This window comes from Palaemon carinicauda, chromosome 2 (genome assembly GCF_036898095.1).
Source record: "Palaemon carinicauda isolate YSFRI2023 chromosome 2, ASM3689809v2, whole genome shotgun sequence".
Lineage (NCBI taxonomy): Eukaryota > Metazoa > Arthropoda > Malacostraca > Decapoda > Palaemonidae > Palaemon > Palaemon carinicauda.
In genome coordinates, this window is record NC_090726.1 from 111,890,660 (window position 1) to 111,913,446 (window position 22,787).

General features: G+C 41.7%; 1 protein-coding gene across 1 annotated transcript in view; it reads right to left on the minus strand.

The window, feature by feature from the left end:
- The window catches only part of LOC137620463 (uncharacterized), a 27,656-nt gene extending 9,714 nt beyond the window's left edge, over nucleotides 1-17,942 (minus strand). The window contains exon 1 of the mRNA XM_068350624.1: nucleotides 17,664-17,942. Within this exon, the coding sequence (XP_068206725.1) occupies nucleotides 17,664-17,680 (17 nt within the window). The 5' untranslated portion in view covers nucleotides 17,681-17,942. The remainder of the gene's footprint in view (nucleotides 1-17,663) is intronic.
- Between the last annotated feature and the right edge of the window lie 4,845 nt (nucleotides 17,943-22,787).

The following is a 22,787-nucleotide window of genomic DNA, read 5'->3' on the forward strand; positions in this document are numbered from 1 at the left end:
GATGGAAACATGTGGCACATGTACCACACTTTACTTAAGATTAAGGAATTAATAATGGCAGATTTTTGATGCATGGACAAAACTCTGCTAGAGAGCATGTTTACTTTTAACTGATTTGCTAATGAGTTCATCCTAGTTTCCATTTCTTCAAAATATTTGCGTAACAACATCCCTAATACAGTACATTTGTTCTTATGTTGCAACCATTCAACTGACCATTCATTTCGATGTTTCCAGTTACCCAGTCCCATAAGACAAGATTTTCATGATTTAGATCTGCCACTGTAGCTTGCTCAAATTGTTCTATTGTATGAAATACTTCCTGTATGCTCTCAGCTGTTCTAACAAACACCGAACTGTCCTCCGCAAACCTTATGACAGAACACTGGAATGCATTCGCGAGTTCTATGGGTCGAATACTTACATTTTGTTTCATAGTTCTATACAGTGATTCTTGAAACAAAACATATGCTATCATTGACATAGGACAACCCTGGCGTATTGATCGTTCAACAGGAAAATAGTCACTAACGATTCCATTTATACAAACTACTTTGGCTCCCGTCACGTAGCATTCTTACTTTCATAATAAAATTGTCTCTGAAGTCCATTCGTGATAAAGTCTTGAACATAAAATCTAGATTTACCATGTCAAAGGCCTTACTCCAGTCTAGATTGACCAGAGCTCCGTTTAAATTATTTTCATTAAAATAATATATGCTGTCACGGATTAGTGTATTACAGTTTATTATTGATCTCCCTTTCACCAAACAAAATTGTTCCCCAGATACATCTTTATTTAAAACACTTACCATTCTGTTGGCCAGTATCCTTGAAATACATTTATAGTCAGTATTTAGTTATGCAATAGGCCTCCAGTTCTTCAAAGATAGAGTGTCCCCACCTTTGTGAATGTTTCATGATACATTTCTTTTGACTCTGGCCCAATTGAAATTTTACGTCTAAAGCATACTTTACCACTTCCATAAACTCAGGTTTGATAATATTCTATGTTTTTAAGTAAAACTCTAACAGAAGCCCATCCTCTCCTGGTGTTTTACCCTTGTTCATAGTTTTTAAAGCGTTTAATACCTCTTACGGTGTTACAATAATACATAACGCTTCGTTGTCTTCCACGTTTACGGTGTTGTCAATCGACATAAGAAAATGGTTTTGTAACCTCGAGTCGGTATTTACCTTAGAGAATAGTTTCATAATACTGATTTACATGATGAGAAATAGCCTCAGTGTTATGCAGTGTTGCACCATTCTCCGAACGCATATCTCTAATAATATTTTTTCTTCCTCTGGATTTCTCTTTCCCTAATGGATGAGCAGACAGTCGGTCTCCATTTAACCTTTCTTCTGTATTCAACCTAATTCTTACACCTTCAATTATTTCATCTTTTATAGACTTTATTAGATCTTTAAGAACTTTCATTTGTTCAAAATCAATATTACCAATCGAAGCCATGTTAGCTAAGAATTTTAAGTGGCGTTGTAAAAAGTTTAAGTGCCACATTTCTCCTGGTTAGCTTGTTTGGACAATCTAACAAAAAGGTATTTCATTTTAGGTTTTACAAAAATATCCCACCACTCCATGATATTAGGATATTTTAATTTTTACCTTTTCAAATAATCCCAAAACTTCTTGAAGTTCTCGTCAAAATCAACTCTATTCAGTAACGATGTATTCAATTTCCAGTATCCCCTCCCCATTCTACAGTTTGTCTTTTAAAAAGTGGGTTAATAGCATATTATGATCTGTAATAGATAATGGAATATTTTGATACTGTTTTAGGTTATTATACAGGTCACTTACACATATAAGGTCAATTCTGGAACCATAATCAGTTCGATAGTAAGTATACGAGGGTAGATTGTGTTTTGAAAACCATAAGTCTTTCAGAGTCAGTTGTTTTACGATATTAGAGGGTTTTGGATACACATATCTCGTTTCCCGTACTCACATCTGTTCCTGAGAGTACACAATTAGAATCACTGCCTAGGATTTAATTAGAAGTATTTTGTCTCAAGTAATATAAAATATTATCAGAAAACAAACTTTTTTTTTTTCCCTCTTTTTAGAAGATCCTGACGGTGCTTATACATCAGCAAGAATAAATGACTGCCATTAAGTTGGATTCTTGCAGATAATATAATACCCATTTCATCTTTTTCCGTTGACAGTACAGAAATATTCGACATCTTATTAAAAAAAAAAAAAGTGCCTCCTTTAAAAATAGTTGGCATATTCATCAGTACTTCAAAACTTTCCTCAAGATATTTTATCTTATTCCTATCACTAATATAATGTTCTTGAATAAACAATATATCAATCTTATATTGAGAAGCTAACAGCTTAAGTTGTATTTGTTTGTTGAGCTCATTTAAACAAATTGTTATTGATGCCACTATTAGAGCCATTAGAAAAAAATAAAGTATAATTATTTGCTTATTCTAGTGAGTTTAGGACATTTTTCATCACTGCTATTGGTATGGTCCTTGTTATGTTCATGTTTACCTGATCCAGGTTCACTGTTGAGGTTTATGGGTTGTTCGGTGTCATATTGCATATTTTCTAAACTATCAATAATATAACAGTGGATTCATAACACTTCCATTCTCATCGCTCTTAACATTAGAAATACTCTCCCTTTCTACACTAATATTTTGAATTCCAGTACTACCTTTACCATGTGATTCAGAATGTTTCCGTTTCATCGCCTGGACTTTCATTAGTTATCTTTCATTAGCCGTTAAATCAAACACGTACCTCTGCTTCCACTGCCATTGCCTTAATTCCTGGTTTGCTAATTTCGTTCAACTGTGTTTCTTTCACCTCAGTCTGGGGATTTCTGTGTTCATCCCTGTGTAATTCCTCACTGATACTGCTCATTGCTAAATTACTGATGTCTTTACCTATTAAGTCATGTCACTCATCTGGAATTTCGGTGTTCAAAGAAACATTACGGACATCATCATTACTGCTACTAGGCTGATTAGACACTTTATTTCCTACTGATATTAAGGCAGGGAAACCTCTAGTATCAAATACATTTAATCTTTCATATTGACTTGTCTCGCAATCTCTTGCTTCATGAGATTCTGAAACCCACTTGAAACAGGTTCTCTTCTGACCACTATACAGCAATTGAATCTGAAAACCATTCACAGTAATTTTTGATGGAATATTCTTCTTGACATACATTTTGTCGGTATGTATACCACTTAAGGGACTCGGCCGGAATGCCAATATATAGGGGTAGAGGAAGAAAAACACAAAATCCTGAAAAGATTCACTGAGCTCCCTATGGCAATGGAGAATGCGTATACGATATATTTTGTCAACATTCCTCTTACTTTTATAGTTACTTGGTAATTAGTAAAAATAACTCAATAAATCAAAAACATTGTCCCTTACAAGAAAATGCAGTATTTCTTATCGTAAATTTTGATAATTTTTACATTTTAATGTAAAAGAAATTGTGAACAATGGCATGTGAATAGCTTCCACGAGTCACAGGACGATGTATTACATGGTAGATTACACATTTTGCCCTTCAGTCCTACCACAAACCTGAGAAAGAATACATGTCAGAGTTTAACCTCTGACATTCACTAATTTTTACATTTGTTTTTTCTCGTTTTCGGCAAGAATTTTATCACTTCAAAGAGGAAAAGACAATTTCAACACCTTGCTAACAAAAGTGGGTAATATCGGTAGTGCAGAGAGAGAGAGAGAGAGAGAGAGAGAGAGAGAGAGAGAGAGAGAGAGAGAGTGGGATATAGGAGTGGGCGCCTTGCCTAACAGGAGCCAATAGAACGGATTTTGAGCGAAGCGAAAAATCTATTTTTGGGTGAGATAGCCATGACGTCCTGATGGAAGGTTCCTTCAGTAGCTTCCTAGGGTATATTTAACTACAGGGATATTCCCAGAGAATTAAACTAAAGGTTATCACAGAATTCTAACTTCTGGTGTGAGTACCCTAAAGGTTTCCCTCTAGGATATCGTATATCAACAGGGGACGCACGTATTAACACGCCACATAGCTATCTGCACCCCATATAGAGTTAACACTTCAATATGGAAAGGTGGAGAATAACTTGGGAGCCGTTCCACAGTTACACTCGTCCGTGGCTGCTTTTGGTACTCGAAACGTAAACAAACGGGCGCCATTGCTAAATGACGTCACGTCCGTCCTCATCCTGAGGCCAGCTTCTTGCTAATCTCCATGATACAGCAGGACAGGGCGGGGCCTGAAAGGCTGGACTAGAATAGACGGGAGGGTCCATCAGGACGTCATGGCTATCTCACCCAAAAATAGATTTTTCGCTTCGCTCAAAATCCATTTTTTGGGCTCAAGCCATGACGTCCTGATGGAAGTGTACCAGAGAATTAATGTATCGTGGAAATTTTCCCCTTTTTATGCAAGTGCCAAGGGCTTCGAATAGAGGTATGTAACATGTCCTTGCTAGAGTTTCCGTGAAGATCCAGCTTCCTGCCCCCTGGCAGAGAAGTCCTGGTGGACTATACCAATATCTCAAAGCGATCATCGAAGAGCTACTCACCCTGCGGAGAGTTCGTGCAGGACTCGGAGACAAGACATAAGGTTAATATTCGGGTACGATTATTATCAAGCATAGGTGAGTGATAAATATTTACTACACTCCCTGGAGGAGAGATCAATCTGGTCTCGAAGGCAGGACGAAGGTAAGTATTCAGGTAGGAATATTACCACAGCATGAGTGAGTATACAATACAAGTATATCTATATTATTCTTCTCTTTCAGAAGGAAGGGGTTAAATGAAACTATGACAATCATATATTTCATAATAAATAATAGGAGCGGAGAAAGACGCATATGTAATAAAATAGACATTTTATTTCATAGATTGCAGATTATTGTGATAACAATTGCAATAATAAATGTAAAGTTAATTTACAATAATAAAGAATAATGTACATAGAAAATAAAAGACTTCCATCTTGAATCTGAAAAGAAATTTCACTTTTTAGAAACACAAGTTCCAGAGGAACGTCAGTCTTTTTCAAAGAAAAAACACATCATGCCCTAGAGCATGTGGCACTCATGTGAAGTCTATGACATTTCACCTTGGTAAGAACAGTCTATTAGAAACACTAAGTGTCCATGAAATCACTATGTTACAAAAGGGTCAATACAGGCACCCATAGAGTTAAAGTCCCAAGTAACTCACTGTTCTATGCAGAGTTAAACGGCAGGTTTCATAACACTACCTGCGGCTACCACAAAATGTTCAACTTCATGCACTTGATTCGCGTAGTGCTTGAAGAAAACGCGCGACGATTTCCACCCTGTGAAGCTCTTGAGGCTTTCGAAATCCATGCTCTGGAAGAAATTCAGAGAAGACGCGACTTTTCTAGGATCATGACCTGCGGGTGTACTGTCAAGATCCGCTCTGCGAATGAAGTAGGTGATTTTCGCTCTTAGTTGTTTCAGTGACAAGTCACTACCCGATGTTTCTCCTTTGAAGAGTTGTCCTCCACCGAAGTCTGAAGTTCTTCGAAGATAGACCTTAAGACTCTCCACTGGGCATAGAGAGACATCTTCCTTCAGGGGGCAGATTCTCCAAGGGCCCCATCTCTTGGTGGGTAGTTCATTCTTTGTGAGAAACGTCGGATCAAGGAAGAGGGTAAGCTCTCCTGTATCTGCGAACAGGATATGACCCTCTTCTCTTGATAATGCCACCATTTCACTGACTCGGGCTCCCGAGGCGAGAGCAAAAAGGAAGATAACTTTTTGAGTCAAGTCTTTTAGAGGGCACGAATCATTGTCCAAGTTAGAGGCAAAATGGAGCACCTTGTCCAGGGACCAGGAGATAGGTTTTGGCGGAGGTGCTGGGCGTAGTCTAGCGCGTGCCTTTGGTAATTTATTGAAGATATCGCTGGACAGATCAATCTGGAAGGCGTACAGTAGTGGTCTAGTCAAAGACGATTTGCAGGTGGAAATCGTGTTGGCTGCTAAGCCTTGTCCATGAAGGTGAATGAAGAAGGACATGCAAAAATCAATGGTGATTTCCGTAGGATTTTTTGCCTTGACGAACGAGACCCGCTTTCTCCAGGAAGATTCGTATTGCCGTCGTGTGGATTCAGTCTTGTATTCCTCAAGGAAGTCTAGACTTTTCTTCGAGATTCCAAACCTTTTCTTTGCGGCTAGGGAGAGAAAATCATGAGATGAAGGTCCCTGACTTTCAGTGATGAAGCGAAGACAGTCGACTTCTGTACTTGTTGAGAGAGAACTGGGCCCGGTAGGGGGATCAGCGTGGGCTGCAGCTCCAGGACCAGAGGGTACCAATTGCTCCGGGGACACTTGGGAGCCACTAGGGCCGCTGTCCCTTTGAAGGTTCTCAGTTTGGAGAGGACTTTCAGCAGAAGGTTGGGGGGAGGAAACAGGTATATCCTGGACCATCTGTTCCAATCCAGAGACATGGCATCCACTGCTTCTGCTTTGGGGTCCTCATACGGGGCCACATATCGAGGAAGTTGATTGTTGTCACTCGTTGCGAAGAGATCGATTTGAAGTTCTGGGACTTGGTGAGAGATGAAGGAGAATGACCTTGCGTCTAGAGACCATTCCGACTCTATTGGGCTTGTCCGTGATAGAGCGTCCGCCGTCACATTGCGGAATCCTTGTAGGTGAACTGCAGACAGGTGCCATTTCTTCTTTTCTGCCAGACAAAAGATCGGAAGAAGTACCTGATTTATCTGGGGCGATCTCGAGCCCTGACGATTGAGACATCTGACTACCACCGAGTTGTCCAGAGTCAGACGGATGTGGATCGAGGGAGGCGGGGAGAGTTTCTTCAGGGTGAGAAGAACCGCCATGGCCTCCAAGATGTTGATGTGAAACGTCTTGAATAGGGGAGACCATGTTCCCTGAAACTGTCGTTGGTGGGAGTGACCTCCCCAACCCTCCAGTGAAGCGTCCGTGTGGATGTTGATCGATGGAGGCGGGTGTTGAAGAGGAATGGACCTTTTCAGGGCCTTTGCTTCCGACCACGGCTTTAATAGTGAGCGAAGTCTGTTTGGAAGCCGTCTCTTGAGGTCTCTTCAAGCGATGGATGCGAAATGTCTCCAGACTCCCGCGGCATCCTTTAGCTGTGCGCGAAGCACTGGGTTTGTCATAGAGGCGAACTGTAGAGAGCCGAGAACTTGTTCCTGCTGTCGTCTTGAGATCCGTTTGGATTTCAGAAGTCTTCTGACAGACCCTGCAATTTCCTTCCTTTTCTTCTGTGGGATGGAAAGGCGGTGTCACTGAAGATCCCAATGGATTCCCAAACATTGGAACTTCTGAGCTGGAGAGAGGCGAGATTTCTCGGTGTTTATCTTGAATCCCAGATGCTCTAGGAACTGGGTGACTTTGTTGCAGGCTCTTACACAATCTTCGGGCGATGTCGCCCAGACTAGCCAGTCGTCTAGGTAGGCCATCACCTGGACGCCCTGAAGACGGAGTTGTTGGACGATGGCGTCTGCCAGCTTGGTGAAGATCCGTGGAGCCACGTTGAGCCCGAAGGGCATGGCCCTGAAGGCGTAACTTTTCCTTTGGAGTCGAAATCCTAGGTAGGAGGAAACGTGATGATTCATTGGAACGTGCCAGTAGGCATCCGCCAGGTCTATGGAGACCGTATAGGCCCTTTGAGGCAGAAGGGTCCTTATTTGTTGCAGAGTCAGCATCTTGAACTTGTTGTTCGCAATGAACTTGTTGAGAGGGGATAAGTCTAGAATGACTCTGAGTTTGTCGGAGTCCTTCTTGGGAACGCAAAATAGTCTCCCTTGGAACCTGGTTGACTTTACCCTCCTGATCACCTTCTTGTTCAAGAGTTCTAGGACATATTCTTCCAGGAGGGGGGTTGACTGTTGGAAAAATTGCTGGAAGGCTGGGGGTGGTTGCGTCCAGCTCCAGCCTAGTCCCTTCTTGACGATGCTGTGTGCCCAGGGATCGAAGATCCAACGATCCTGGAATTGGCGGAGTCTTCCTCCCACCGGAAGCACTTCATTGCTTCTGGTGTCCCGAGGGTTTGCCACCTCGGCCGCTAGCTCCCCTTCCTCCTCTTCCTCTGGAGGGGCAGCGAGACGAATCTCTGCCGGAACCTCTGCTTGAGCCCCTACCTCTGGGACGAAAGGTAGTAGCGTGTTGCTCATACGCAGGGGTAAAGACCGGTGACTGCGACACCACTGGTTGGGGGACCAACTGAAAGGTCTGCTGTGGCTGTGTGGCCACTTAGGGAGTAGCAGTACCCGGAAACTGCCGTCTCTGTTGACGTTGCTGAGGTTTCGGCTTTTGAGATTTCCTCTTAGGTTGAGGGCCATTGTCCTGAGAGGATTTCCTTTTTCTCGACATGCCCCACTTGTGGAGAAGGTTCCTATTCTCCGTGGCGGCCTTATCTGCAATCTCTTTCACCAGGGAGGAGGGAAAGAGATATTTACCCCAGATATTGGAGGAAATCAGCCTCCAGGGTTCGTGTTTCACCGTCGCGTTGGCAAACACGAATTCACGACAGGCTCTGCGAGCCTTAGTGAAGCTATACAGGTCCTTAGTCACCATTGCCAAGTGTGTTTTGGCTAGGACCATATAAAAGTCCGGGACTCTAGTATCCGCGGCCATAAGTTCTAGCTGTACCTGGAGGGACAGCGATGCGGCAAGCCTCTCCTTCGTATCCTGTTCCCTACGAAGGAGGTGATCATTTAGCCTTGGGAGGTCCTCATTGAATTGACGACCAGCTACGTCAGGCTCTAACTTCCCCACCGTGAAGGTTGACTGGACGTCTTTCCAGTGCCTATCATCGGGAGGAACGGTGAGGGAGAAGGGTCTGCACTCCTCCAGTGCAGGGCAAGGTTTCCCTTCCTCCACTGCCTTTAAGACCGCTGTGAAGGCCTTTTCGATGAAGGGGAAAGTCGCAGCATTCGGCGCAACGAAGGTTGGATGCTTCTTACTAAGCGCCGGCATCTTGGAGTTGGTGAAACCCCTACTCTTCACCGCCTGGGCTAGCATAGCCTGGGCTAGCATAGCCTGGGCCTTCGCGAGATCGAACACGATAACCTCCTTCGGTTCGGTCTCCTCCTTTGAGGCTGGTTCAGACCTGAGCCGGACGTAACAGTCCGGATAAGCCTCGAAGTTCGGGAAGAATTCCACTTCATCCAACAAGATAGAGCCAACCCTTTCACTGATGTAGATCTTTCCAGTCGTGATTGGCATATGCTCGGCATATCTCCATGGGTTAGTTTCCGAGCAAGTGGGGAGGTCCTTAACCGAAATCAGTTTCGGTTGTTTAAAAGTAACGAGAGTAGACCGGAATTGCTCCTGGGTTTCTCGTAGCTTTCTTTCCATGAGGGCTTCAAGCATCTTGAAGTGGCCGATGGAAGAGGGTTCGATGTGGCGGAAGTTGAAGGAACAGGTTCCTCGGACAGTGCAGGAGTCGCTGCGGGAGTAAGAGCAGGAGCGACCTCGGTCTCCGAATCAGGATATTCCACCTGATCTTCCTCATAGTCGAGTTCCTCGCCCATGAGGTTCTTCTTTGTCTCTTCTGACACTTCCGACATACGTTCCACGTTATCGGAATCCAAGTGGCACTCATGCATGGACTGGGCCATGACAATATCAGGTTCCACCACGAGCTGGACGGTGGGGATCTGATCACGGGGGATCACAGAGTCTTTGGATGCCTTTGGGAAAAGCAAGGCCCTCAAATCTTCGCTGGCGAGATACGGTCCGGTGGCGTTCTTCTGGAAGCCACGCACCCATTTGCGTAGCTTCTCTCGAGCGTTGTCCCTTGCCTCCGCAGAAGGAGGGTCGTCGAACGCCTCGGCCAAACAACTCTTGCAGACTGTACAGTTCTGCGGGTCCCAGTATTTCAGGTCGCCTTTCCTGGCGGCGCAGGGGGCGTGGGTCCGGCACGCCTTGTGCCCGTAGAAGTCCGGGCGCTTCACTCCACAGAAGTTGCTTTCACACTTCATATACTCCTCCTGTAAAAGAAAGAGATCATGAGTACATGGAAGGCATAAGAATGACTTACATTACTCTAAAATTAAGATAACTTAATCTAAATTTTTAAGCATTAAAGTAATTCACAAGGTATTATAATGCCTGAGAATAATGAGCGGGAAAGGAAGTAGATAGACACATACTTGTGAATCCCGCCCAGTCGGTTACCGTAACCTTATCAGTAGGCAATTTCTTTTGTGGCCGAAGGTCACAAAACGGAAATCCATATGGATAAGCCGTGGTGGGTAGAAGCTAAGCCTCTAACAGAAATTGCCCGCGAGGTGTAGCAAGGACTGAGACCACTCAGATCCCTGGAGTAGAAGTGGAATAGGAGAAACCCCTTATTAGATATAGGTTCCGGCAATCGGCTGCACTAAGACACACAGAGTATGCTGGAATATTGTAATGTGCAATCAGACAGCACAGCCACAATTTTAGATGGTAAGACAATACCTATATATAGAAGTGGCTAAGCCATCTGGCTGCAGTATGTTGGCTGTCGGCATGTTGTCGGCAGGTATGAGAAGGGGTGCATGTCCCTTAACGTCTCCGGAGGGTTCCGGCAGACCGACGGTACGCCGGAGGCTGGTCCTGCAGGGTGGAAGGCATCAAGACAGACACATTGAGTATCTAAAATATAATACCGACCGCCGGCACAGCGACGGGTCTCCGGCAGGAGGCGGTGGCTCCGGCAGCCGAAGGCTGACGGCCTGGTGAGCTCGGATCAATTCATAAGATGGATATGTATATGGTTGTATACTTAGACCGCCGGCAATCAATGCCGGCACGCCGGTGGCCGGCTCCGAAGGTCGGCCAGCTGTTACTAGGTAAAATGAGGCGACGGAAGGCGGCAGCCTCCGGCACACGGAAGGCTGGCGTCTTAGAGGGGGGAGGGCATCTTATTAAAGAATGTCACCTGAGGTAATGGCGGTATCGCCGGCGGTAGAGGCGGCAAGGGACCGGCACCAGGATCTCATACCCCTCCGGCATCCCTCCGGAGAGAGTGCACTCATGATAGGAGTGGATACTCCTAGCATCCGGCGGCAGGGAGCCGGCAGTCGGCCGGGTGCCTGGGGTAACCCAAGGGAGGGTTAGAGGGCACTCAAGAGGGGGGAAACCCCCACCGGCCGGACCGCTGCCGGCAACTACCCCCATAGAACGCTATGAAGGGTATGTGTACCAGAGCGGCCAGCTCAGCAGGAGAACAAGTTAGCCCTACCACTCCACCCAAGGGAGGAGTTGTAGGACTAAGGACAGATGTGTGTAGGCAAGCCTACACCAAAGGGATAGGTGGGGAGGGGGAAGATGAAGGGTCTTTCTATAGGGGAGACTCTGTATGAGAACGGCCACCAAGGAGAGGGAGAACGCTCCCTAACCTAGATTAGGTAACCCAGAATGAGAATGGTACAGGAGTACCGTCCCAAACTATAATAGGGCAGAGTCAACCCCCAGAGCTTAACCTAGAGAAGGAGGGCTAACTCCTAGGCTAAGCAAGCTTGAAAGACACATCGCAAGTTGCAGGGAGGAAGGAGTAACCCAACCAGGTGCAACTAAGGAAGGGCAGAGCCGTTCCTTATTTCTCGGTCACGACCCTAAGGGAGGGTCATTCCCTTAGGGTAGACAGAGAAGCGATAAATACCCTGTTTGTAGACAAGATTCCCCTAAATAGAAGGGGAAGCAAGGCCACACAGAGGGAACGCCCGCAGGCAGGGGGATTAGGGAGCATATAGGGGTTCCTAAAATAGGTTAGGGTGGAAAGATACGCAATCAACCCGGTCCCCTATATGGTCCCCGAAGGCGAAAACACTTACATCACAGTTAATAGTATGTTTAATAATGCCACAATCTTCATAACATAACCTAGGAACACTGGTATATATCATGCATGAAAACAAGCACTAGGCTATCCAGCCTAGGGGCTAAGCTAACGATCTAGTATTGGGTCGAACGGCGACCGAGTCTGATGAGCGCTAAAACACGATATAAGTAATTCCTAGCTATGAAGACTAAATAACAAATAATATTAATTAGTTAAATGACCGGAGAAGGCTGTTCTGGCTAACTAAATAAAGCATGCGATATGAACAGCGACGCCATAAAATGGCGCGTCCGGGATCGGCACAGCTCTGCCACAAAACTCAATATTTTACGAAAAGTAGAAGTTACTTTACGGCTAGAGCTTATTTAAACAATACTGCGACCTGGTACTCAACTTTCCAGAAGAAGGCGAGGCTGAAGGTAGCGACATAACGGCGATGTAAGCAGATGAAAAACGCACTCAAGGAAAATCCGACTAAATCAAGGAGCTACAGGCTGAAGGATGAGGACGGACGTGACGTCATTTAGCAATGGCGCCCGTTTGTTTACGTTTCGAGTACCAAAAGCAGCCACGGACGAGTGTAACTGTGGAACGGCTCCCAAGTTATTCTCCACCTTTCCATATCGAAGTGTTAACTCTATATGGGGTGCAGATAGCTATGTGGCGTGTTAATACAAGCGTCCCCTGTTGATATACGATATCCTAGAGGGAAACCTTTAGGGTACTCGCACCAGAAGTTAGAATTCTGTGATAATCTTTAGTTTAATTCTCTGGGAATATCCCTGTAGTTAAATATACCCTAGGAAGCTACTGAAGGAACCTTCCATCAGGACGTCATGGCTTGAGCCCAAAAAAGCAAGATATTAAGCAAAAGGATCTTCATTTATGATTAAATTAATAAATAACTTTGTTTTTGTTTATCAACACCCCCCCCCCCCCACAAAAAATATAAAATTCATAATAATCAGGATTTATTGATATTGTCTGTGTAAAAATACAAAGAAAACTTTGAATGGACGTATCTCAAAACTGTACTTATTGACCTTCAAATTCTATCGTATCCCTTAGTTTTAAAGATATAGCATTGAAATTTGGTATATATCTTAGAGAGACATTATAAAACAATCAAATGTTGCCCTTTTATCCAATTTTTTCTAAATATTTTTTTTCCCCCCTGATTTTTAGGGTTTATTATTTTTACCATAATGAAAATATTCATATCCAACAAAAAAAATGAGTTAAAAAAAAAATCCTCATTTTATTAGAGGTCTATATTAGGTCTATATATGGTAGTAATCTCAGGTCTTAATATTAATTATCAAGGGAGAAGATAGAATTTGAAAAAAAAAAAAAAAGATTTTCAAGATAATTCACCCTGGCGTCGCAAAACCAAAGGTCAGAGGCAAAAATCCTATGCAGTTTGGAGATGCCCTAAGTCACCTTGTGAAGTGGTATAAATGTCATAGTCCTGTCCTTAAAAAACGGCACTAGGTGCCCTGCCCCCTTAAAGCACCTTTAAAAGGACCCAGGTTATAGACATTGTCTTAGGCTCTCCGCTCTACCATACTGTCGAAGAATATTCTTTAGAACTTCATTCTCCATCTCCTCTGGACAGTCTCTAATAGAAACAAAAGTAAACGCTGAACTTTTGTCAGTTCCTTTCAATGAAACACTATTATCTGTGACACATTTCCTTCAAAGTCTTTGACAAAACGACAATAAACCACCTTTTCACTTAGCTTGATAATTACCTTTTCTCGTAGAAACTGGAATTCTTGGAGATCTTGAAGATGAATACCAATTAGTACAAAAAATGCCGCACTTACATCCTTTTGCGTTGGCTTTGTGTTCAAGAACACTAATCCAATAGAATTCACTCTTCTTAAAGCAGAAGCCATTTTCCTTGGTTCAAACAACATCTTTAGTAAAGTAGATTTTACTTTTAGGGAATAATTTCCTTGAATCGAAAGGCTTTACAGCCACATGTCTTGATAGGGAGCCCTGAGGCACAGCCCCAGGGTGCAATAACAATGACTAATCTTCCAAAACCAGGTGGGTGTTGATGTTAAATTTTCACTTTGGAAGATTAAATCTACAGTTTATACGTATTTTCATCGATGACCACACTTTCCTACATTTTCATCAGCTTTATAGTAGACAAGAGGCCCCAGCAATACATCCAAAGTTTTAAAATATGCTAAAATGACGGAGCTCTGGAACTGCTGTCCGTTCACCTCGACGGTTGGGTCGAAGGTCCTCTCATTATAAATAGTGATCTGTCTTAGTATCACAATGAAGAAAAGGAATAATAGAAAGCTTTAAGAATGAATGAGATAACAATATTTAAAGCTCCATCAAAATGATTACATTCCCAGATTTCCATATTAACATCAAAGACTATATACTGAAGGAAGATAGGAAGGCTCAGGCTTTTAACACACAAATGAGTGTGCTATGAAAAGATGCCAGATACTCCCATGCGAAACGAATGGCTCCATCTCTTGAGCGAGCAACCAAACATTCAGAGCGGTAATGCTTACGGGCATATAGGATGGAATTTGATTGTAAATTTTGCGACATATTTGTTCATAATTTGCATTACTATGTCAGTATATTTTACTCATATATTTGTGATATTCTTAAATTTTAGTTAACTAAATTGCAAATTATGTTTCTCACTCCATTTTTCAGAAATTCAATAGCTATATCTCTTATGATTTAGTTAATTTTCTTGCAAATTTAAGTATTGTACAGTATATTACAACCATTTTTAAATGTTCTATACAATACCACATTCGAATAAATTAAAACATACTGTATATCTGATTTGTTAAACTTAGCCACAAATGCTTATGTGTAGGCATACATTTAATTACAGTTTGTAGGCCACTGTAAGATGGAGAGATATTAGGTGTATAAAAACACAATTGTATTTTATTTTTATTGAAATGGAAAAGCATGATACACTCATGTATAGTTTAGTATTATAAACTAATAAATGTACAATCAAAAGGACCAAAATAACACAAAATTGTGTCACACACAAAAAAAAATCAAAAGGGGGTTGGAAATAGAAATAAGGTAGCATACAAGCCAACAAAAAAATGAAAAACAAAAGAGATTTACTGTGGATGCCTTGCCTTAATCTTACATCCAATATCAGTGGGGCTTACTCATTAGCAGCACATACCGCATGTATTATACTGTTTGTACTCACCATTCTTTGTCCTTAGGGAACCTGTGAAATACCAAATGAGGATCGGTTTCTTTTTGTTTATGGCACACAACACACTTGTGTGACTTCTTTACTGTCGGCGCCATGATTTCGTTTGAGTCAACTGTACAGTCAAATTCTGAATATAAACAAACAGTCGACAAACGATGTATACCTACAACGCCATCTGAAATCGGAGCAACCAACTATTGTGTTCACTTCGGAGTTGCCAACTAGCGTATTAACATTCTATTTTGAGCCTTCCTATCTTCCTTCAGTATATAGTCTTTGATTAACACCAAGCAAAAGCTGCAAACTATCTTTGCGAAGACAGGAAATTCTCTCTCTCTCTCTCTCTCTCTCTCTCTCTCTCTCTCTCTCTCTCTCTCTCTCTCTCTCTCTCTCTCTCTCTCTCTCTCTCTCTCTATGATCCTTTTTATTATTCGTTTTTCTCCAGAAGAAGTTCGAATGTACTGGAATATAATAGTTAGTGAAAAATCTCTCTAATCAGTATTATTATTATTATCATCATAATTATTATTATTATCAAACTTTACCTTCCAGAGTATAGTTGTTTCACTACAGATCTTGAACTTTAATATCCTTCCTTTTCAACTTCGAAGATGAAACTTTGAAATTGGTACTACTAATAAAAAAAGACCAAGATGAAATATGCAATTGCTTAAGCACAACCAATAATGCATCATCTTTCTCCCGACAGCCTTTGCCCCCCCCCCCCCCTTTACTTACTCTAACAAGCAAGTGGATTTTTTTAACGCTGAAGTCATCTAAGAAGAACCATTTATTTCAAACATTTTAAACATCTATGGATGTTCTTTTGCCCTTGGCTAGAAACTTTGGCAGTTCTGATAGTATAGTTATTATTAATGATGTACAAATGATATATATCGGCATTAATGACCTTTGATGTCAGGATGGCAGAAAACCCAAAATCAATCAATCTATCAAAAGAAAGTTGTTCTAATTTACATAACTGACGAAACCTCGGTAGATTTTTATGGTGATAATACGAATTAAAATATTTCAAAACTACTTCATTGGATTTAAAATCGAAATGCTTTTAAGACCTTACTATCATTGTTAATCTTTATTGATAGGTTACACAATAATGGTCGAAATTAATTTCTTATATATGCCTTTTTGTTTAGTTCCATACTTATATTGCTTATTTAGAATTGTTGTGATCTAATTCTATATGAATTTTTCAACTTTACACTGTGGTCTTCTCGAAACACCCATAATAGCGCCGTCTGTTAACGCAGATCCCTGCAGAATTTTAAGTACAATAAGCATAAAGGGTAACTGCTTGTTACGGGTGGGGCGCAGATTTTGATAAGCTCAACACTAGATGGGAAAGCAGGATGCTTCAAGCTCAAGGGCTCCAACACGATAAATATCTGAGTGAGGAAAGGAAATAAAGAAACGGATAGAATAGTGTGCTTGAGCGTACTCTCAAGCAAGAGAACTCTACCCCAAGAGAGTGGAAGACCATGGTACAGACTAGAGAACAATGGTTTGATTTAGGAGTGTCATCCTTAAAGGGCTGTTTGTCATTGCTAAAGAGTCTCCTCTACTCTTACCAAGTGGAAACTAGCCACTGAACAATTATAGTGCAGTAGTTATCTTAGTGTTGTCAAGTGTATGAGGAAAGAGGAGAATGTGTAAACAATAGGTCAGACTCTTCGGTAGATGTGTAGGCAAATGGAAAATGAACTGTAAACAGAGATGTATCCAATGCAGTACTCTCTAACCAGTCAAGTGACCCAAGAACACTCTAACGGTAGTACCTTAATGGATGGCTGGTGCCATGTCCAATCTACTACCTATAAACATTAAAAATAATGTCACTAGTGAAGTTCCTTTAATGGCATAATGATAAAATCAAAGATAGTAAAGGGAAGACAGGAAAGCCTACCTATAAAGAAATTTGTGCGCACCAAGTGTCTGATCAGCGCCATCTATTGCCGACGCGCACAAATAATTGGCTAAAAAACTCTACAAGATTCAGTATTTCAGATTGTTCATATGTTATTATAAGTTACCCAACAATTGGTCTATTATTTATCATGAAGAGATTTTCCATGTATTTATATTAAATCATATTGATCATTACACTACCTATATTTTTTTTTCATACTTACATAGCTTGTTGCTTGTTTATTTACAAAATGCAAGTTCAGGTTAGGCTATGTATTTAATGTATATATAATATTGCAAATATAGGCTAACTTACAGAATATATGAAAGACGTGCACCTGAAATAGGACCTGTGCCTAAGACTAAACAATAAGTGGGTGGTTTAATATTGTCTTAGGCTTGTTAAGTCAAATTTTTCTCACACCACATAGAAATATGGTCAGAAAAAATGCTTCGCATTATTATAGAACTACAAGGGACAAGCTTTATTAATAAAAAAATTGGGGAATATATTGAAAAACTTCTGTTTTCTTCGAAAATTACCTTTATTTCCCTCTCAAATAAATAGTTAATAAGATATACCCTAATACTGTATATCCTACGGTAATGGGAACCACCCAGTGGTCAAAATTTACTAGCGAATTCATAAATAAAAGTAAAACTAACCTTTCTTCCTTATACATTATTCTCTGGGATTCACAATAAATCCACGAAAAATTGCACAAAATAAGGGGATCCTCTTCCTCTGAAATATCTATTTCGCTCTTTTGTTTACTTTATGCGAGTCAGATGTTTCTGCTCCTGTTTGTGCAATTGCGCATAGTTTCTTACACAACTACAAGTTTATACTTCCTGCACATAAAGCCTCCTACTGGTTGTGCGGTTACGAGTTTATACTTCCTGCCCACAAGCCCTCTTCTTTGTTGCTTCCATTAGGAGTTTATACTTCCTATGCACATATGTTATTCCCCTACCATATGACGAAGTTAGCCATACGGGTATGTATGTATGCTGGAGTGTGACATAACCAGTTATGTGACACACCCTGTTTTCACCGACAACGCTTCAGTTCCTTTGTAGCTGTGTTACGTGTTGGGTGTGCCTATTGAGCCTAACGTAACAAAGCGTAATGGCAGCTATTTTGGCTATTTTGATGCTATAGCCAAGTTTCACGGAACTCCTGGTGTAGTGAATAATTGGGTAAATTTACAGTTTCATCCGTTATGGGGAAACTGGAATAAAAATATATTTGTTGCATCAGAAATAGTGTAGTTTCAACGAATTTAACGTTTATTTTGACCGCAAACCATCCGATTTAGAGATTTACTATGTAATTGGAGTTAAAACAACAAGTTGTTCCAGAATGCAGAAAGACCCTACTTCATCCCAACAATTATGGGGGACACCAGGTGGGAACCGGGGTTTTGGGTGGGGGGGAGGGGCGTCAAATGATATTTGCAATAAATGAATACTTATCCTTCCACCACCCCTCCCCCTATACCCCTATCTAGCCCTAGCGGGGGGGGGGGGGGGGGGCGCCTCCGCCCCCCCTGCGACCCCCCCTTCGACCCCCCTTAAGGCCACAGTGATTTTCAGGGCACTACTGAACCTAAGAAAACCCACCTAACCTAGCATAGGGGCCCTGTATCCCTACCTAGGCCTACCGGGGGGGGCCTCCGCCCCCCCTGCGACCCCCCCTTAAGGCCACAGTGATTTTCGGGACACTACCGAACCTAATACAACCACCTAACCTAGGGCCCTGTACCCCTACCTAGGCCTAGCCCCTGCGACCCCCCCCCCCCTTACAGCCACTACCTAACACATCTATCAAACCAAATCCAAAGTGATGGTACTGCTGTAGGCCTATACATCGTTATACTATCACCATTATAATATACTCTATAAATTAATGAAGCTTACCTTAAACTGTTGGTTCATAAAGATGTGCTGCTGCTTTGAGGAAAACGTGAAGCCTTGGGAAGGTTCCTTGGCATGCAGGACAATTTTTATTTTGTAAAATTAAATTGTGTCTCTGGCACAAATGCACTAGTTTTTCAACAAATTCATTGTAAGTTAGGAAACAGTCAGGACAAGAAGATGGAATTTCAACTTCTTGTGCAACATGAGATGACGTGCTTTCTATGGTCTCCATGTCTAAGAACGAAATGAAATGCCTGGGAAGATAATGTATTGTCGCGCAGTTGTATTGTCGCTCTGTGATTGGCCAAACATGTATGACGTCATAGTGGACAGGCGCTGTGATTGGCCAAACGTGTAAGACTTCATAGTGGACTAGTTTGTCAGCGGATTATAGTGGTTACAGGGCTCATTTAAGCAAATACAAGACACCGTCAACAATAACAACAGACTTAGAAAAAATCTGGGAGGAAGACATGAGTAGCGTGAGTTTGATCGTCGATATATAAAGAGCTAGGCATTTGCGACAGATAATATTTTACAGAAATACTACAAAAGACTTGCTTTACTTGGGAAATATATTATTATAATAGATTTCCCATAATGGATGAAACTGTAATAATACCGCTCATTGTGTTATCCCTCAAAGGTTAAAGTGTCCAAAGTGCTTTTAGGGAAGACCAGCATATTTTCTACTGCAACGCTTCTGTAAAGATTGCCAAGACAAAAATAGAGATGTAGGTGTCAATCATAAGGTAAGTTAATTTTTTTGTGATTTACTTCATCATAATGTAAGGATTTATTTGTGGTTTACTTTTTCACAATGTAAGGATTTACTTTTAGTTTGTGACCTGGGGAGGCAGGGTCCGGGGGGCTTGTCCAGGCTAGGTCTTTGACCTGGGAAGGTTTGTGACCTGGGAAGGAGCAAGCCCCTTGGTCTAGGTCTGTGACCTGGGAAGCTTTTTGACCTGGGAAAGTGTGTGACCTGGAAAGGGGGTCGGGGGCGTTTGCCCCCTGGCTATGTCTGTGACCAGGGAAGGTTTGTGACCTGGGAGGGTGGGTCCAGGCTAGGTCTTTGACCTGGGAAGGTTTGTGACCTGGGAAGGAGCAAGCCCCTTGGTCTAGGTCTGTGACCTGGGAAGCTTTATGACCTGGGAAAGTGTGTGACCCGGGAAGCTTTTTGACCTGGGAAAGTGTGTGACCTGGAAAGGGGGTCTGGGGCGTTTGGTCCCCGGCTATGTCTGTGACCAGGGAAGGTTTGTGACCTGGGAGGGTGGGTCCAAAAGCCTTGCCCTCAGCTAGGTCTGGGATCTGGGAACTACTAGGTTAGGTTAGGTGGGTTGTTAGGCTCTGTAGACTTTTACAAATCTCGAAAGTGTTAATCACATTTTGTCCTGTTTTCGCACACTCAAAATGCCAGGTTCCCACCTGTGTCCATCTTAAGGGGGATTCACAGGGTAGAGCAGCTTATTTGCAGTGGAAATAGAGGTCAAATTTGTTGAAAGCACATCATTTACAGTAGTAATTTTTTTTTTTTTTTTTTTAAATGTTGTCCTGTGTTTTTCTATAAATTTACTAAATGCTTTGATTCATCTGCAATTCATGATTCTTGTTTCTAGAGGTACATGTTTGCACTTAGATTAGTAAAATAAGGAGCTCTCAAAGTGGTCTTAGCCTCTATTAGGCCGTGTTTCAATGGATAATCTCGGACTTTGATAAAGTAACCATGTTCTGCAAGTTATAATCATAAATATATTCAGTATAGAACCTTACCTTAACTTTGCATTGATAAATGCAAGGAAAATAATGTACCATAAAAGGATAGTTTATGGTTGAGAGGCAATATATTCAACATATGTTTGGTAATTTTGTATTGTATTACATGGTGTGATTTCGCACAGGAAATATATGATTTCCTATAGCAAATAACGTGATTTAACCGATTTTGATGATCATTTCAATCGGAAACAAACAGATCAACCAATTCGGTTAACTTTAAGTTGACGAATTGGTTGATGTTTTTACGGATGAAATGAATGTGAAAACCTGTTAAATCACGTTATCTATTATAGGAAATCATATATTTCCTGTGCGAAAATCACACCATGTAATACAATACAAATGTACCATATAAATATTAACACTGTTGACATATATATTGAGTTAAAATATTTAAACAACAGATGTACTGAGGACGATAACATTAGCAACGTTACCAATGGTTGACAGAACTACCAACGTTGACGAATGGTACACAGTGTTACCAACGACATGATGTCATTACTAGAGATAGAAATGCTAAATATTTCCATACGTAAACTAAATAATTTTTCCATATAACTATTACACAATAAATAAAGAGTACCAAAAGGCCACAGAACCTAACAAACCCACCTAACCTTGCCTAGAAGTACCCCGGTCACAAAACGCATATAATAATAATTGGGGAATGACTTACCTTGATTCACAGTACTACCAACGGTGACGAATGGTCCACAGAACTACCATCGACACGATGACATTACTAGTGGTAGAAATGCTAAATATTTCCATAGGTATATTAAATAATTGTTCCATATAACTGTTACACAATATATAAAAAGTACGGAAAGGCCACAGAACCTAACAAACCCACCTAACCTTGCCTAGAAGTACCCCGGTCACAAATACACGTATAATGACTATTGAGGAATGACTTACTTTTATGAAGGAAACGTCGAAACTTGTTGGACACGGAAGGAAGAGACTGACGGATTAACTTCTATAACTGGGATGTGGATGGATGGGGGTCATCGGGGTCTTGAGGGTAGGGGGGGTCCATTGTCTGTTGTTGTAAAGGAGGGTAGAGGCGACTGGCAGTAATGAAAAAGTGGTGGAATAACGTATGTTGTGGATAGTAGTGGGTAAAAAAGAACCTGGAAAAATATTGCTTGAAATATTCAGTCTTGATTCCAGGTCTCTGAACCCACTCCTTCACTTCTCTCCAGAGACGTTCTATATTTTGAGTATGGATGGTTGGGTCTAGGGGGTCAACGAAATGTTCCGAATGATTAATAGACTTATGAACGTAACCAATTTCCGATAGTGAGTTGTATGCAGACCACTTATCACTGATAATGATACTACCAGGTTTGATATACTTCTGGATGAGGGGAATTAGAGTAGCAGCATCTCGTTTAGTAGAAAGGGGGGGAACTAAAGGGATAATAAAAAATTTCTTGGACACATGCTCAATACCCCCAAAGACCCATATGGCACTTAACGGTCTACCACGGTTGTATTTAGCTTTACAAAAATGAGTTTCGTCTATTTCAACAGTAACTCCATCACCACCAATCGCCTCTTGATTATCGAAGAAGTATTCGGTAACCTCCGAACAGAAACTTCTCCAATCGACACTAGTTTTCGAAGATATGTCGATACCATCCATGAGGGTCTCATGGTCCGAATGTTTATGCAAAAAGTGATTGGCACATAATATTATCTCCCATGGGGGTAGATGACTTTTGTCCAAAAAAGTACCTTTATAGGCAGTAACGGTATAACCACAACGTCGTTTCTTCTTAGTTTTACGAATGATGGATTCAGAAGAGCAATAAAACACGTGAAGGTCTCCCCTATAAGATAAAAGAGACCGGCACTTGGGGCACTTTAAACGCTGAGGAATAACGTTGTGAGATTTAAGAAAATGCTCAACATTACCTGAAGTATCAAAAAAATCACCATGGAATTGAGCCACTGCTTTTAGGTACGGAATACTGCAGCCGCTACAAGTTTCCATAACTTGATCCATCGCAAAATACGAAAAAAGAAACCGCACTTGTAATGTAGAACGTCTCACCAGGTCAAAGGTTACAACGGGAAAGGCATGGG